The following is a 19,782-nucleotide window of genomic DNA, read 5'->3' on the forward strand; positions in this document are numbered from 1 at the left end:
TTAATTTTATGAATAAAATAATATGAATATTGTAAGGAAAGGGAACGGCTATAATATTGTTACGAATTAATGAGAAAATTGTGTGACTCATATTGAAATTCGCACATTAAAATTCACATTAAAATTCTAGCCCATTTGTGATACATTTGTATTAACAATTTAGACAAATAGGAAATGTCAATCAATACAATCAATACAACTGGGCAAATACGGCATAGATATGGTTGCTGGTCGGCTTATAAGGATCTAAAACGTTGAACTACTATAAAATTGGTAAAAAAAATAGTAATTTGTTAAACCCCCTTGTTTAACAAATTACTATTTGTTGTTGTTATTAAAGTTGTTGTTTAACTTCTCATGCTAAATGTTAATAAATACCCGAGCAAGATACTAAAATTACTAAAATACTAAAATTTAACCACGATCGTAGCGAGTAGCGAACGTAGCGAAAGCAAACTTAGTTACCACCGAGATGTCGGGTAATTCTCTGTGAACAGACCTCGCGAGCCGGTCAGTCAACCCCTATGGCTTCGCCATTTTGAAAAAAAAAAACAATCGGACTCGCGCACGAAGGGTTCCGTACCATAATGCAAAATACCGGCAAAAACACGATTGTTGTATGGGAGCCCCACTTAAATATTTATTTTATTCTGTTTTTTTTATTTTTGTTATAGCGGCACCAGAAATACATCATATGTAAAAATTTCAACTGTCTAGCTATCACGGTTCATGAGATACAGCCTGGAGAGAGACGGACAGACAGACAGACAGACAGCGGAATCTTAGTAATGGGGTCCCGTTTTTACCCTTTGGGTACGGAACTCTAAAAAATAAAAAATCGATTTGTAAATAATATATACCTAATTTATTACCTATCGAACCTGGGGCCCGTTTCTCAAAAACTTGTAACTTGTAATACAAGCGGATGTAATTTTTTGACAGCTTTTGGTTAGAAAGGGACTTCCACTTGTATTACTTTGTATTGTATTTACAACATTTATCAATTATTTATAATTATAAAACTCCCGTGAGACTCAAACACGACAACGGCGACAACGACGGTCCTCGTAAATTGGACCGAAAAATGTCGAGCTATGACCCGGTTTAAAATAATCTAATATATTTATAATTATTTAGGTAAATTTAAAAATTAAATAAACTTACTAATCTGAGTATCATGTATTGTATTGTATTGGCTGCTGAAGTGGTGGAGTATGTACACCAGAAGACCGGTTCCACGCTGAGGGTGTTCCAGCTTCGATCGCGCCACTACGTGCACTTCAACTCTTTTGTGGTGAGCGCCGCGACAGAGACCATCAAGTGCGCCGACTTCTGCGGGCTCAGCACGGTTGCATTTTTATCGCCTGTCACCATACCTGTCACGTTCTAACAAGTATGTAAGTGCGATAGTGACAGGTGATAAAAATGCAACCATCTTGATTAACTTGGTTGATCAAGAATCAACCATCCGACACAATGTAACGGAGCCACGCCGTTTCGTCGCATAAATAGTGTTTAGTTTTAAGTTTATATAATACATATATGTATCTTATCTTATACCTTTAAACGAGCAATTCTTGTATATCTATATATATATATTTCGGGGATCTCGGAAACGGCTCTAACGATTTCAATGAAATTTGCTTTATGGGGGTTTTCGGGGGCGAAAAATCGATCTAGCTAGGTCTTATCTCTGGGAAAACGCGCATTCATTATTAGTTTAGTACCTATGTTATAAGTACCTCAATCCAATGCCACTTATACACTCTTGATTTATAAATCTTAGTGGGAATTGTAGGTTGCACCTATTAATGTAAAAACCATTCTCTTCGTTTTATATTATCTTCCTATGTCAGTTTTTTTCCCCAATAAAGAAAAAATAAAATAAAATTTTTGAGTTTTTATATGTTTTCCGAGCTCGGTCTCCTAGATATTGTTATTAATGTTATTAAATAATTACAAGTTACAAGCTTTTGAGAAACGGGCCCCTGGTCACACAATTTCACGACATACAGAAGCATGTTTGCCCAAGCTGAACACGCATCGTTCAAAGTTTAACGCGTGGGATTAACGTGTGTTTTCGCACGCACTGTCGTAAATGACAAACTACTTTGTTTCTAAAACAAATTACAACTATACCTATGTATTGTAACAACTGTTTAAACTAACGCCAAATTATTATCACGCGTAAATAATGTGGTTTCTGAGTTCACAAACCATTATTTCTGCATGATTTTTCTGCGCATATCCATGTTTCTTTTCCGACTTTAAATTTTCTTGGGACGTGGCTCTCAATTCTTCGGGGTACTCTGTCTTTATGTCACAAGGGTGGCAGGAATTATGCGAAATTGAACCCTATCAAAATTCAAAATCAGGTAGGAAATATATAGGTTTTTTCCTAAATTATGTACCTGCCTAAGGCATTCTTTAGCATAACTGCGATTAGGGATATATATTTTTAAATTTAATACGTAGTTATTTGTTTGATATTTTAATACTTCCCCTTGATTAACTTACCCAGATAAATTATTTTAACATATTATTTGTAGCAGTGATTTTAAGTATGTGGTTTACAAGGAATTTGTCTCGTTACACATGACGTCATCAGATCGACGTCGCCATCTATAACTCGTACAGTCACGAAGAACAGGCACAAACAGTTTTTGTTACATCCTGTATAAAGTACATAGACTACTGAAATAACCATTTGACCTAGTCGTGTAATAATATATGAGTTTAGAATCATGTAAATATAAAAATTGTATACTTTCAATTGATTTTACGACCCTTTGCTGGCCCACTCCTTGCATTGGGCATTCCTCAAGTAGGCAGTAGCAGAACTGATAAATCCACTACTTGGCCTTAGACGTTAACTACGAAAATAACTCGTGTTTTGGTAAGAAAGCGGATGTATGGAGTTAGCACTATCCTTACTTATTTCTCTACTAGCTTTTGCCCGCGACTTCGTCTGCGTGGTCTTAATAACCCCAGCTAGAGTAAGAATAGCGCCTGGAGAAAGTCTTATAGCAATTATTCAATTTGAGCATATTATGCACACAAATTAGCAGATACTTCATTAATTATCTCAATTCCACCCCGTTTTTTACTTTCTTAAGGGATGATTTTCGGGATAAAAACTATCCTATGTCCTTCTCAGGGACTCAACCTATCTCTATGCCAAATTTCATCTAAATCGATTCAGCGGTTTAAGCGTGAAGAGGGAACACACAGACAGACAGACTTTCGCATTTATAATATTAGTATGGATGGTTGTAGATACCTATACTCTGCTTCTAATCGCTAGTTAATTATTTGATAATGCAATTACGGTTAACTTATCTGTTGTTGCCGGTCTGGAGTTGCTCAAACTACTGTTTTAATTACTCAAGGAGGATATTAGTACCATCGCCCACACTGTCACAGAATAAGTAATAGTATTATCAAGTATTATCATACAGAACGGCCACGCACCGCCCCGCCCCGATACGAATTACCTCGCCCCGCGACAGCAGATTGACGAGCTTTTGCCGACCGCTCAGTGTACCGTACAGTACACAGTACTGTTTTAAGCAACTTACTCACACAATATGACGCGTGCACAGACGTGCTGTTTACGCAGAAACGCAAGTGATTTTCGATGTATAGCGTGTCCGCCCTGTGACACTGTTAACCGCAGTTAACAGACAGTTCATGAACCTTACTACAGTCGCCATCAGATATATCGGAGCGCCCGAGGTGCTAAAAATATCTGAACACGCACTCTAACGCCTTGACAATAGAGGCGTGTTCAGATATTTGTGAGCACCTCGGGCGCTCCGGTATATCTGATGGCGACTGTACAAAAGGCATAAGGCCCACCGATGGACAGTTAAAAGTGTTGATGTTTGAACCTAGCTGCATTTAAAATTTAAAATTTCTAATTTATTTAATTACCTATAACATATTACTGTATTTTAAACCGTCCCCGGCAAGCTCGGCCGAATTACACCTTCCCATACAAACGTAGTTCCGCTCTCATTTTAAAACTACGTGTTGGATTGTTATGTTTGGATATACAATGGCATGAGGTGTATCTAGGTCTGAAATCAGTTTATATAGCTCCAGTTTATATAACAAACGAAATAGAGCAAAAACAAGTTTTGTATGAAAAACTTAAATTAGCTGTATTTTTTTAACTATGGTATCTGTAGCTCTTAAGCTACTTAAACTAAATATAGATATAGATATACCTTTATCTTATTGTAAGTACAAAGTTTCAGGGCAATCTAGCTAGTCGTTTTAAAATGAGAGCGGAACTACGTTTGTATGGAGAACCGAGCTTGCCGGAGACCCTTAATTTAGCGTAATAAGGACAAAATAATTATCTTGATATATCAAAGCAGTTAATACTATAATAATCTTGTATCGTGGTATGAACCCACAAAAAGAGTACAATAAGGCTTGCAATTTAAAGATATAGATAAAAGAAATAACCGATTTGCAAGACCGAAGTGATCCTATAAGTGTTCCGTGAACAAAGTTTTGTACGGAACACTAAAAAGACATTTTCACTACATCGTGCCTTGAAAACCTCGCAACGCTCAAGATTCAATTTTCCGAACCACTCGCTACGCTCGTGATTCAATTTTGGAATCTTTCGCTTGCTCGGATATCAATATTAGCATGAGAGGTTAAACAACACTTTACCCCCTTGTAAAACAATAGTTATTTGTTATACAAGGGTGCAAAGTTGTATTTTACCCGCTAGTGTTTTAACATACGAGAAGTAAAATACATTTGCACCCGTGTGTAACACAAAACTTTTCCCCTCACTATAGCGAGGAATGTGACACATCCACAGGCCATCCATCATCTTCATCAACTGGAATCACTCATTTTTTTACGATATTATAACAAATAACACTGGAATTTCTGTACTTTTACGTGAGACGTTTTTAAATAAAAAATTTGTTGACAATGTTGACATTTCTGACGTATGAAATGTCAATGATGCGTTTTGAAATTGCATCGACTTAACTTGTGCGTTCGACTTCCGGTTCGAGCGCCATCTTGATAGTTAGCATCGTGATTAATTACTTTGTTTTTTGCTTATTAATATTGTTTAAAGTGTAATATCGATAGCTTATTATACAGTAAACTAATGTGGTAGTGTGCAGTGAATGGAGAATTAATTTTGAAGCGCGTTTAACCACCATCTTGGAGTCAACGGCCGGTAGTCCACGTGCTTCTTGTAAAGTCTAGCTATCGATTTACAAGAGCTAACAAATCACCGTACACTGTCTTGTACAACCGTACAATTTTTGTCGTTTGTAAACCTGTCAATACCTTGATACTGGCGAAATAGTCCCACTGGGCTGAAGCCATAATTTTAAAAGAAGAAGAAGAAGAACTTGTGCGTTCAGTATTATATTTTGGACTTCCGGTTCGAGCGCCATCTTGATAGTTAGCATCGTGATTAATTACTTTGTTTTTTGCTTATTAATATTGTTTAAAGTGTAATATCGATAGCTTATTATACAGTAAACTAATGTGGTAGTGTGCAGTGAATGGAGAATTAATTTTGAAGCGCGTTTAACCACCATCTTGGAGTCAACGGCCGGTAGTCCACGTGCTTCTTGTAAAGACTAGCTATCGATTTACAAGAGCTAACAAATCACCGTACACTGTCTTGTACAACCGTACAATTTTTGTCGTTTGTAAACCTCTCAATACCTTGATACTGGCGAAATAGTCCCACTGGGCTGAAGCCATAATTTTAAAAGAAGAAGAAGAAGTATTATATTTAACATCATTATAAAAAACATACGTTTCTTATGGAATTTTAAGGTTTATGACTTAAAATCATTAAATAAAGCTAAATTTGGTATTTTTTATTAGATTCTCAAACCATTTATTTAATGATAATTAATATCGAACGAACCATTATCATGTGCGTTTTACGTTTTGTTATCTGTCAAGCCACTTAAACACGCTCCATCCAAGGTCAAATTACTTTCCCAACTAGTGGATAAAACGCGTTTTTCCCCGCTTGTATTGAAGGATAAACGACAACTTTCCGAGCTAGTGAGGAGAAAAATATATATCCCTAATCGCAGTTATGCTAAAGAATGCCTTAGGCAGGTACATAATTTAGGAAAAAACCTATATATTTCCCACATGATTTTGAATTTTGATAGGGTTCAATTTCGCATAATTTCTGCCACCCTTGTGACTTATAAAGACAGAGTACCCCGAAGAATTGAGAGCCACGTCCCAAGAAAATTTTAAGTCGGAAAAGAAACATGGATATGCGCAGAAAAATCGTGCGAAAATAATGGTTTGTGAACTCAGAAATCACATTATTTACGCGTGATAGTAATTTGGCGTTAGTTTAAACAGTTGTTACAATACGTAGGTATAGTTGTAATTTGTATCAGAAACAAAGTAGTTTTCCCCTCACTAGCTCGGAAAGTTGTCTTTTAACCTTCAAAACAAGCGGGGAAAAACGCGTTTTATCCACTAGTGGGGAAAGTAATATGACCTTGGATGGAGCGTGTTTAAGTAGCTTGACAGATAATTGCAGATAACAAAACGTAAAACGCTCATGATAATGGTTCGTTCGATATTAATTATCATTAAATAAATGGTTTGAGAATCTAATAAAAAATATCAAATTTAGCTTTATTTAATGATTTTAAGTCATAAACCTTAAAATTCCATAAGAACCGTTTGTTTTTTTATAATGATGTTAAATATAATTCTGAACGCACAAGCTGAGTCGATGCAATTTCAAAACGCATCGTTGACATTTCATACGTCAGAAATGTCAACATTGTCAACAATTTTTTTACTTAAAAACTTTTCTCACCGACTCGACTCCGTAAAAATACACAACTTCCAGAGTTTTCTGTTATAATATCGTAAAAAAAATGAGTGATTCCAGTGATGAAGATGATCTAACGCCTGTGGATATTGCACTTTCCTCGCTATAGTGAGGGGAAAAGTTTTGTGTTACACACGGGTGCAAATGTATTTTACTTCTCATGTGTTGAAGCACTCGCTACGCTCAGGATTCTATTTTAGAACCACTCGCTTCGCTCGTGGTTCAACTATAGAATCCTTTCGCTTGCTCGTGTTTCAATTCGACACTCGCGGGTAAAATACAACTTTGCACCCTTGTATAACAAATAACTATTGTCATTTACGACAGTGCGTGCGAAAACACACGTTAATCCCACGCGTTAAACTTTGAACGATGCGTGTTCAGCTTGGGCAAACATGCTTCTGTATGTCGTGAAATTGAATGGGCCCCTGGTCATAACCAGGGGCCCTTTTCTCAAAAGCTTGTAACTTGTAATTATTTAATAACATAACATAACATTAATAACAATATCTGGGAGACCGAGCTTTGCTCGGAAAACATATAAAAACTCAAAAATGCGCGTTTTCCCAGAGATGACCTAGCTAGATCGATTTTTCGCCCCCGAAAACCCCCATAAAGCAAATTTTATTGAAATCGTTAGAGCCGTTTCCGAGATCCTCGAAATATATATAGATAGATAGATATATACAAGAATTGCTCGTTTAAAAGATACATATATGTATTATATAAACTTAAAACTAAACACTATTTATGCGACAAAACGGCGTGGCTCCGTTGAATCGTCTGTTCTTGTGTCGGATTCGGCAGAGTGCCCCGGAATCTCCGAAACAGGAGACCCTTCGGCCAGAAGTCGGCGCACTCGATGGTCCCCTGCAGCGTTTATTATGGAATTTTAAGGTTTATGACTTAAAATCATTAAATAAAGCTAAATCTGGTATTTTTTATTAAATTATCAAACCATTTATTTAATGATAATTAATATCGAACGAACAATTATTATGAGCGTTTTACGTTTTGTTATCTGTCAAGCTACTTAAACACGCTCCATCCCAAGGTCAAATTACTTTCCCCACTAGTGGATAAAATGCGTTTTTCCCCGCTTGTTTTAAAGGATAAAAGATGGCTTTCCGAGCTAGTGAGGGGAAAATAAGTATACAAATATTTATTTTAAGTAGATTAAAGACTTCTGAGCAGGATTGTCTCAGAGTGAGCCATTTTCAAATTGCGTCAGCAGCATGCTAAATATCCCACTTACTATTCTAGCATGCGAGCTATTTAAATTATCTTGATAGGAATCTAGTTTGTCATGCGTTTCCTAGAATGGCATTAAACCACGTTTTTCACAAGTAACGATTTGTGTAGAGTGAAAATAATTAAAACAAAATAAACTATATTGTCTCTGTGTATATAATGTAGACCTCGCCAGACCTGCGTGGCTCCGCCGTTTAGAAAAAAGTGCAAATCGGACTCGCTCACCGAGGGTTCCGTACTTTTTAGTATCTGCTGTTATAGCGGCAACGGAAATACATCATCTGTGAAAATTTCAACTGTCTAGCTATCACGGTTGATGAGATACAGCCTGCTGACAGACAGAAGGACAGCGGATTCTTAGTAATAGGGTCCCGTTTTTACCCCTTGGGTACGGAACCCTAAAAAACACTTATTATCTGAATCGAGAAAAATAAACATCCAAGAAAATCGGTAGTTAGTTAGTATGTTACAGGTCACATCCATACTAATATTATAAATGCGAAAGTGTGTCTGTCAGTCTGTTACCTCTTCACGCTTAAACCGCTGAACCGATTTAGTTGAAATTTGGTATAGAGATAGTTTGAGTCCCGGGGAAGGACATAGGGTAATTTTTATCCCAGAAGTCATCCTTTAAGGGGTTGGAAAGGGGAAGTTTGTATGGGAAATCGATAAGCAATCGAAAGCAGATTGGATAAAAAGTAAGCTACCAAAATTACTATCTCTACGCAGACGAAGTCGCGGGGGGAAAGCTTGTTTATTATAATTATAATATGTGGCATAGTCATCATCTTATGCCCACTCTGGAGAATTCGTGGGAACTCTTCAAATCTCTATAATAGGCATAGGCAAAGGCAGACCAGGGGGCCGATTTTTTAATTTCGAGCGCTCGATTTCGTCCCTCTGTGGAAACGGCGAAATATTATTTTGAAAAACCAATTTAGTTGACTATCGATGTAGCCTTTAAAAATATTGTTTTTCTTTTCTTAAAGTTTACACAAGGAATTGAGAAAAATACAGTGTTTTTAAAAACATTTATTATATTTACTTATTGACTCATACAGCATATAGTTAAAACCACATTAATTATTTCACCTTTACTGAACCTAATGATTCGAAGATCTGTTTACATGGCACTTACGCATTTTTATAATTTTACTATAACTATATTATTTTACCATTATATCTTCTGATTTATTATCAGTAGTTTTTAAAATAACATTTACTTAGCCCTTATTTTATTAACTATTATGTATCGCTCGTGAGGCACTTAAATATTACTACTATATTAATGTTACACGTCTATCGTAAAAGTATATCTTTCGATTATCATGATAATAAAAAATAAAACCTCCATTACAGTTATTCAGGCTTAAAATAGGTTTTGAAATAAGCCTACGTGACGGTACACGAAACAGTAGGTACCTACTACCTTCATATATCTAAACCGTTTGAAACAGGCACAAATAACTACTTACTGTGAAACTGTCCATGACCAAACTAAGTGTGGTTCTAAGATCTCTATTGTTTCCCATACAATTTTAAGTCATAATTTGTTTGTTTGTCCGAATTTTCGTTAGTCATAATTTAGTTAACACGTTACTTTTCAGAATTGTCATAAAACAAACCTAACCTAACCTAACCTATCTATAGGATAACCTTACGAAAACCCTGAAAAGTTAACGGTTTCAGTATGACTAATAATAATCGGACAATCATTAACATTATGACTCAATAATGTTAAACAAAGGGACCCCGTGGTTCAAAAATACGCTGGCAAAGAATTTTCCCTAGTAGCAAAATGACGTCAGCGACGTCATAATGACGTCATTTATACGTCATAATGACGTAACCGACGTCACAATGACGTATAAATGCTACCTGGGTAAGGAATATTTTTACAAAATGTAATTAAAAATTGAAACTTGGTGTTTTATCACGTTCAGATAGTTATTCCCTTCCCGGTTGAAGGCAAGTATAAATCAGACCGGTGTGTCAGGTAGTGATCTTAAAGGCTTAGCCAAACACACGGCGTGACGCAGCGCGTTTGCAGCTTAAGGCTCTTTGATATAGTCGGTCGTTATCTCTGTGCTCTGTGTTGATCAGGCAGTGATCTGTCTCGGTAGATCCCGCATCTGGCGCAGCGTGCGCCGGCACGACAGGCGCCGCGAGCCGAGGCGCGGGAAGCCGGCGACGCGCTCCACCGCCACGGGGGCGGCTCTCCTGCAACAAATACCATTCTAAATAATGCATCGTACTACGTACCCGAACAACACGCGAACGCGAAGCGAAGCGCGGGGTGAATCAATCCTTTGATACCTATAGAAGTGTCCTACGTGGGCAATCTCGTTGCGAACGCGAACGCCGTGGGCCCGCCGCGCCGCTTCACGTTCGCGAGTTGTTCGCTTACGTAAGACGCAGCGTAAGGCCCAAAATACACTCGTAAGTTTTACTTACGTAAGTAGGGATAAAGCTATTTGTTAGAATGAAATAATGATATTCAGTTCTCATTCTGTAGTATAGCTGTGTCCCTACTTAAGTTAGTAAAACTTACAAGTGTATCTTAGGCCTAAGGCACGAATATAAATAGGCACGTGTCTAAAATTGTAGTGTGTGGTACGTCTCACCCTCACATATACAGTATACTATAAAGGTCATACGTGTATCATTTGATTCATGTTGAAATCATAGCAAGCAGTTGTTTGTCTCAATCCCCACATCACAAAATTAGTCTTGATACATTGAAATAATTTTCCAGGAAATTGCTCAGTTATATCAAGCCTTTGCACCGACGGTGTAACCATAGATGTGACATTAATATAAATATGGTGCTTAGAAAAATAGGAGGGAGTCTTTTGCCCAGCCTTGGGAAACTAGACATATATATAAATGAAGAACAATATGGTGTTCGACGGAACAACGCCACAGTTTCTTACCAGCGCGTGTACGAGTAGAAAGCCAGCTTAAAGCCGAGATAGTTCTCAAATTATAGTAATCCATACTAATATTATAAATGCGAAAGTCTGTCTGTCTGTCTGTCTGTGTGTTCCTTATTCACGCTTAAACCGCTGAACCGATTTAGATGAAATTTGGCATAGAGATAGGTCGAGTCGCTGAGAAGGACATAGGATAGTTTTTATCCCGAAAATCATCATTTAAGAAAGTAAAAAGCGGGGTGGAATTGAGATAATTAACAAAGTGCCAGGCTAATTTGTGTGCATAATATGCCCAAATTTAGATTGCTATGAAAAATTTTCCAGGCGCTATTCTTATTCTAGCTGCGGTTACTAAGTCCACGCAGACGAAGTCGCGGGCAAAAGCGAGTATTTTATAAAAGTAGACCTCCTCGAAGATGGTAAGACAAGCTTCATTCATTTGACAAAGACTGATGGGAAACTTCTCCAGATCAGGATAGGCGAAAGAATAAAAGAAAATCGTTTATTTCAGACGTAAGTTAATCGGGAATAGTATCATTCTTCTTCTTCAGTCGGTCCCTCAATGCTGAGGATCGTGACATCATGTCCTTCTGTTGAAGATCAGGTTCCTCCATAGGCTTCTATTCTTCGCCAAGCGCATGGCCTCGTGCAGTTTTAATTGCATAAGTGCAGTGATTTGAGCACACCATCTAGTAGTAGGAACAACAGTATCATCTAACAGTATCATTATTACTAAACAAAAAATTTGCGTTAATCACTACATAGTATAAAACCAAATAAAACAGTCGCTTTCCGCTCTGTATGTAGGTATATCTGTCGCTATGTATGCTTAGATCTTTAAAACTACGCAACGGATTTTGATGCGGGTTTTTTAATACATAGAGTAATTCAAGAGGAAGGTTTATATGTATATAACATCAGCATTGCACCTGTACGAAGCCGGGGCGGGTCGCTAGTATTCTATAAAATTAAATAATACATTAAAACTAAAAATTAAATAAAACAAAATTAACTTAACCTATGACCCGTCACATAAGTAACTGGCGCAAGCTGAAAAAGCCAGTCTCTTATTAGAGGGCTGTCCTACGTTTCTGAAACAATGCCTAGAATTCCGTTTGCCCGGCATAGGACACTCTAGGCTTATAAATGAACGAACATTTTATAAAAGTAGCATAGTTACCTGAAGAACATATGGTGTTCGACGGAACACCGCCACAGTTTCTTGCCAGCACGTGTGGAAGCCAGCTTAAAGCCCAAATGTGTCTCAAACTGGTCGAACTCGCTGGCGCGCAGTCGGAGCGTGTACACGCGCTTGTTGTAGCTGATCTTGGTGATCTTGGCCCAGGGGAAGCGGTTCATCAGGACGCTGGAATTATGGGAAATGTTTTAAAGTAGCCAACATCATTTACATTGGCCTGCGACCAAATGCAAAATAAATAACTTTGGATGATCGATTTTAATAACTTAATAAACAATGCTGAAAAAGCTGACCACTGACCTTGACGTCATAATTTTAACTGAATGTCGACTTGATCCTGACAAGCCTATCCCTTTTTCGCTTTCGCTTTCGCTCGCGACTACAAATAATATAAACCAATGTGGCGGAGTTGTTTGTTACACAGCCTGTAGTGTAAATGCAGGTATTAAAGAAATCAGGCTAAAGCAAGCTTCTTGTTTACAAATCAACATCAATAATACCCTAATACTTGGCATCTATAGATCGCCATCGTACACAAATGCTACGGATTTCATAGAGTCTCTTTGTGATCACTTAGATACCCTAAAATCTCATTCAAATATTATCGTTACAGGTGACATAAATATTAATATAATTGCAAGGTCAGATGAGCCCTCATATGAAAGGACTAACAGAAATGCTTACCTAAATATGCTTTCCACATTCGGGTTACTTCCGGGGCATATTCTGCCGACCAGAGGCAGAAACTGCTTAGATAATTTTATGATAAAAGTTGATATCACGAAAACATCAGCCTATATTGCAGTTCTTAATACATCAGTAACCGATCACCTTAGTATACTCCTGACTTTAACAAATCATACAACAAAAACTAACAACATCAAATCTGTTGAAAGCGTTAATTATAAAAATGCAATGAATAATCTACAAAATCAGAACCTCAATGACCTTCTATTAAGTGATGATCCTGACTTTATTGTGGAACAACTTATAAATAGACTAAGCATCGCTCTGAATGCAAGCAAAACAATAAAACACATACCAAAAAAACATCAAGCTCTAAAACCATGGATGACACCTGGTATTCTGAGATGCATCAGAAATAGAAACAAAATGCATCAAAAATTTCGTGCTGATCCAGATAATGAGGTCCTGGGCATCACTTTCAGAAGATACAGAAACTTTTGTAATAATATGATTAAAAAGGTTAAGAGGAAGTATGACAGAGAATTACTGGCTAACTCTACTAAAAATCCCAAGACTATGTGGAAAGTAATTAAAAAATTAACCCATTATAAAAATAAAAACAGCCAGCCACTTGAACTAATTGATCCTGGAGGGTGTGCTGTGGATGCTGTTAATCGGGTAAACAATTTCTTTGCTAACACAGGTAAAAACCTCGCTAAGGAAATCTTAGGTAGAAATGCTAATTTGCACATTCGTAGCACGACCTCATTATCAAATGCTAACTCTTCGTCTTTTGTTCTTTTTGAAACAGACAACCATGAGGTCGACTCAATCCTTAGAAACTTGAAAAGTGACAGTGCACCTGGTATTCATTGTATTCCCACTATGTTCCTAAAGCTCGCCAAACAAGAAATTGTTCCAATAATAACCCGATTAGCAAATATTTGTTTCAATAATGGAGTCTTCCCAAAACGACTTAAACAAGCTGTGGTAACACCTGTGTATAAGAATGGGGAGAGAGACGACGTCAACAATTACAGGCCAATTTCGGTCTTATCGCCAATATCCAAAATATTAGAAAAATTACTAAATGTTCGACTTTTTAATTATTTTAATAAATTTAAAACACTATCGGATTCCCAATTTGGTTTTAGAAAAGGCAAAAGTACTGAAGACGCTGTTTTAGCTGTTACCTCTCTAATTACTCAGCAAGTTGATAGAGGGCAGAAATGTTTAGCTGTATTCCTTGACTTGAAAAAGGCCTTTGATACCGTCACTCTCCCCATACTTATTGAAAAGCTTGAGCATATGGGTATACGTGGGAAACCGCTAGCTCTTTTGAAAGATTATTTAAGAAATCGTAGTCAGGTGGTTAAAATTGGAAACCATATTAGTGAGGAGCAAGAGATAACTTTTGGTGTCCCACAGGGTAGTGTCCTTGGTCCGACTCTCTTCTTGGCCTATATAAATGACCTTACTGATCTAATTCTAGATGGGGGCGCGATTTTTTCCTACGCGGACGATACTGTTGTTATTTTTAGTGACAGTACATGGGAAGCTGTGTTTAGTCAGGCGGAGAAAGGACTCCAAGAAATCTCTTCGTGGCTAAATTTAAACCTTCTCACACTTAATGTGGCCAAGACAAACTATATTTGCTTCACAAAATACAAAAGTACACAACCACCTCCTACTTTAAGTTTAAGAATACATGATTGTCGTCAAATAGATTTATCAAACTGCAATTGTAAGAAAATTGCTAAGGTTGCTTTCACAAAATACCTTGGGATAATTGTCGACCAGCGACTATCATGGCACAATCATATTGAGTACATTAATAATAGAATCAGAAAGTTAATATGGATTTTTAAAATATTAAAGCACATTACCACTAAAAATCTATTAAAACAACTATATATTACGTTAGCTCAATCCGTCATGACCCCAGGGAAGTGTGTTGGGCCCACTATTGTTTTTAATTTACATTAACGATATGCCTAAAGCTACGGTACACCCGATGGTTCTCTTTGCAGATGATAGCACCATTATTTTTTCTGGACAAAATATAGAATCATATGAAACTGACATAAATAATACCTTAGAAACTATTATAGAATGGCTTGATAACAATAATCTTAGAATAAACCTGGACAAAACAAATATTATGACATTTAAGCAAAGAACCAAATCTACTAGTTTAAACATAGTTTATAAGGGACATAAAGTGAATGAAACGGACATAACGAAATTTCTAGGATTAAGTATAGATAATAAGTTGACATGGAAAACACAAACTGACAATATATGTAATAAATTAAGTAAATATTCATACGCGTTGTACAATTTGAAAAAAATCGCAAACGAATCGACACTTTTAACCGCCTATCATGCTTATGTCACATCTAATTTAAGATATGGTATCCTTTTTTGGGGAAACTCCACCAATAAAGAATTTGTATTTAAGGCTCAGAAGAAATGCATACGAACAATTTGCGGTGTCCAAGAAAGTGAGCCATGTAAACCATTTTTCAAGAGTCTCAAAATTCTTACATTGCCATGTTTGTATATATACGAAATGGCCAATTTTGTAAATACAAACCACAGCCTATTTAGTAAGTTTAAAAGCGTTCGCCTTCAAAACAAACTAAAGTCTATGCAAAAAGTACCAAATAAAACGGCACTTCTACAAAAAAGTATACTTGGAATGGCTCACAAAATATATAACAAGTTACCGGCGAATATAATTGCATGTAAAAACAAGAATAATGTTTTAAAAAAAAACCTAAAAGCTTTTCTTACCGAGAAAGCATATTACTCTATTATAGAATTTTTGACTGAATTACCTAATTAAGATTTACTGCATGACATAACCCTGTTTTGACTATTATTGTTTTCTGTGATATTATGATTAGCGTGTATTTTTATTGAATTTGTATGCCAATAGGCACGACATAGTGATACTGAAATATGTATTTAACATCTTGTAACTTACCTATGTTGAACAAATAAATCTTTGAATCTTTGAATCATACTGTATTCCAGTTTGGGGTGGAGCAAATAAATCTAAGTTTATTGATACCGAAAGGGGACAAAGATGTTTACTTAAAGTTATGTTCTCTAAATCATATAGATACCCAACAGATGAACTATACAACGAGTGTAAACTGCTTAGCGTAAGAAAATTATATATTTTGAACACGACCTTAAAGTTACATAGGACTCTAACCTATAAACCACCTACGTCAACACAAAGAAGAAAAGATAAAGTAGTTGTCCTCTCTAACACAAAGTCTCTTTTCGCCAAAAGGCAATTTGTTTACCATTCTGCCTACTTGTATAATAATATAAATAATATTATCTCGATTTATTCACTGCAATCGTATAATTTTAAGAAAACACTTTTAGAATGGTTTGGAACAAGGAAACTGAAAACCTAATATATCACGTATCTTAAATATTGCAACAATAATAAAATAAAAATAAAAAAACAACTTTTTCAAACATATTCATATCAATCAAAATTAAACTATCGTTAGACGTATTTCAAAATATTTAAATCACTACGGTTATTATATAAACACATTCACACATATGCACACACATTCACTCACACACACACACACACACACACACACACACACACACACACACACACACACACACACACACACACACACACACACACACACACAGGTTTTATCTCAATTTTGTAAATTCAATTGTTTTGAGTGCACTAATTTCTCAACATTATATCATAATTTTGTTTTTAAATTTAATTTTAAATAATAATTTTAATTTTACTTAATTGTAATAAATTATATGTTAAACTTTACTTTAGCTAAAGTTCATACTAATTATATAATATCTTCACCTAAATATTACTTCAAATGATATGTTCGGTTACTATTTATGAACCCTTAATAGTAGTAGCGGGGTCTTCTGCCACAAGTATTTACAATACTTACAAGGAGATTCCAAGCATAACTAAATTGTAAATTGTGAAATGTTTTAACCAAAATAAACAATTTTTCATTTTTCATTTTCATTTTCATTTTCAATGATAACAATTGCTTATAATGGTCATTATAGCAATGTATTAGGGATAGCTTTAAGCCATAGTAATTAAGTTAGATTTAAGTTATATTGCATTGCCCTAGAGGGTTTCATAGCTGAACCAATAAAATGTACCAACTTGTGTACCTATGACAGCAATAAACACACTGATTACTGATTACTGTATGGATGGTATAGAAAGGATGCCAATCTCTTATGGTAGAATTGTTGCAAAGGTGACCGCTTTCTGCTTTAAATAATAGTTCCTAATCTCTCCGGTGGCGCTAGTTAGGCTCTGGGACATGAGTATAACATGAACCATATAAGGCAACAAATAATCCGACCAAATTACGTAGGTTGTTTTTCGTAGTATTTCGGTGTATGGTGGCGCCGCCTAATTACTGTTTTTTGAAGGACACTTTTCATACATAGAGACTTGGCTCCTTTATATAGTCTCCATGGATTACTGAATAAACATAAACAAATGATGTCCGACCGGCAACAAAAACAAGCAGCGATCGAAAATTCTCACACAGGGGCCGATATTTAAATTTCGAGTGGCTCCATTATATCTCCACAACTAGAGTTAGACTAAGAAAAGTCTGCAGCGATTTTGATAGCATACGCAGTGCAAGTGTTATTTTAAACGTAAAACTTCTATGAAATTATGACGTATAAATAACACATGCACTGCGTGTGCTATCATAATCGCTGCAGACTTTTCGTGGTGTAACTCTATACATTTAAATTCTACTAATAGAATTGAAAAAGAGTCGTCAATACCACTATACTCCCAATTTTTATCGCTCGTATTTTAAAAATAGCAATTCGCCGTTTTCCACAAATTTTCGAGCGACGAAATCGAGCGCTCGAAATTCAAAAACCGGCTAAGTGCGAGTCGAACTCGCGCACGAAGGGCTCCGTACCATTACGCTCAAAAACTGCAACAAAATCACGTGTGTTGTATGGGAGCCCCACTTAAATATTCATATTATTCTGTTTTTAGTATTTCTTGTTATAGCGGCATCATATCTGTGCAAATTTCAGTGAATCACGGTTCAGGAGATACAGCCTGGTGACAGACGGACAGACAGACAGAGAATTCTAAGCAATAGAGGGTTTTTACCCTTTGGGTACGCGGAAGCCTAAAAATCGACTCCGAGAACACTTACATCGAGATGAGAATCGGAAATAATGGAGATTTTCCAATTTATTTATGTTTTCAATTTATTTATTATGTAGGTATAGGTATACAATGTTAAATAGTGTAGAGTAATTGTCTTGTTATGGGTGATCCTTGCCTGTCAATAAACGTTTTTGTCTATTAATTTTTACATGTGTTTATATTTTATTCACCAAGAAAACACTAGCTCAGTGCAAAAGGAACGCTTGGCTTGACCACAGAATAAGCAAAGATAGATATAACTCCGTAATAGATGGATACAGTCAAAGGAAAAAACGTGCCTCGAAAATCAAGAAAATTTGATTCTCGTTCAGAGGGCGCTACTAGCTTTGGCTTACTGTCATATAGATGGCGTTGACGGTTTCGTTTGTTATTTAACAATTTTAACGCATATCAGTGAAAGAACATGGGTCAAAATCATAAAAATAATTAATGCAAATAAAAAAAATCATTTATCCATATTTAAATACATTTTATCGTATTTTTATAAATATTTATTTTTAGTTTTAAAGTGTGTCGACAGATGGCAGTGAATTTACTGGGGTTACAAAATTTACTATGACAGTACCGCTCTAGTATAAGTTACTCTATGGAATAAGTAATGCTTCACGTCGATCGCCGCCGGTTCGACAGCTTGCTTAAACTACGTATTGCTATTCGATTTTATCAGGCGAATATCGATGATAATGAATATTACAAACCCGTCTCTGTAAACAGCGATGCCACCAGCCCCAACGGTTAACACCAGATCAACATCCTCGGAATCCGTGACGCAGTGCAGTTCGGCTCCGTAAAGGGGCAGTTTCTTGGCGTTCTCCAAGTAGCATAACTCGGCCTCCGCGGGTGTCTGGCCTCTGAAATAGAAGATAATTAGTTTAAAATATGTATCATCTTAATTTACGAACACCAAACTCTAGGTCCATGGGGTCCCAGCGCGCATAAGTTGTTTGCAGAAATCGCGAAGCGTCTGGTTGACGTAACTGGTGACCGAAGAGCTGGCGGCTTTCTCGCACAACGTATCAGCATTGCGATACAGCGGGGAAATGCCGCCAGCATCCTTGGTACAATGCCTCAAGGGCCTATTTTAGATTTAAGCTAGTTATTAATTTCGTTTACGTAGTACCGCTGTATATATCTTGTATGTAAATAAATGTTGAATTATCATCTTTGGATATTTAATATTTGTTGCTCTATCACGCAGAAATACGCAGTTTAAATTTTTTTTAAATCGGACAAATAATCCTGAAAATCGTAGCCTAAAGTGGTCTTCACATTGAATGTGGATCCTCACGCCGCTTCAGTGTTCTTACAACGTTTTCCTTCACTGAAATAATATTAAACTGGTAGGCGCAATACTGCGTAGAACGGGTTTGCCTCATTCGTACCAGCGCTTTTTCAACGCGCGTTAAAAAAGGATTTGTATGACACAAATGGATACATGTGTATTTATTCACACTATGGCGGTGGCGATTTTTATCAAGCGTTGTTGGATTTTCGACTTTAAGCGTTGGCCGTTAAATCGAATTTAGCGTGCAGACGGATTCCCGCCGTGTAAGATGGGGCTTAAATACTCGTACTACGCTAGATTCGTAGATTGGCTACTCTGTACACCTTCTTC

General features: G+C 36.5%; 1 protein-coding gene across 1 annotated transcript in view; it reads right to left on the minus strand.

The window, feature by feature from the left end:
• Positions 1-9,198: 9,198 nt before the first annotated feature.
• The window catches only part of LOC134751284 (protein 4.1-like), a 16,328-nt gene continuing 5,744 nt past the window's right edge, over positions 9,199-19,782 (minus strand). The window contains exons 2-4 of the mRNA XM_063686667.1: positions 18,866-19,018; positions 12,227-12,412; positions 9,199-10,333 (exon numbers count right to left, since the gene is read on the minus strand). Of these exons, the coding sequence (XP_063542737.1) occupies positions 10,213-10,333; positions 12,227-12,412; positions 18,866-19,018 (460 nt within the window). The 3' untranslated portion in view covers positions 9,199-10,212. The remainder of the gene's footprint in view (positions 10,334-12,226; positions 12,413-18,865; positions 19,019-19,782) is intronic.

This window comes from Cydia strobilella, chromosome 21, assembly GCF_947568885.1.
Source record: "Cydia strobilella chromosome 21, ilCydStro3.1, whole genome shotgun sequence".
NCBI classification, from domain to species: Eukaryota; Metazoa; Arthropoda; class Insecta; order Lepidoptera; family Tortricidae; genus Cydia; species Cydia strobilella.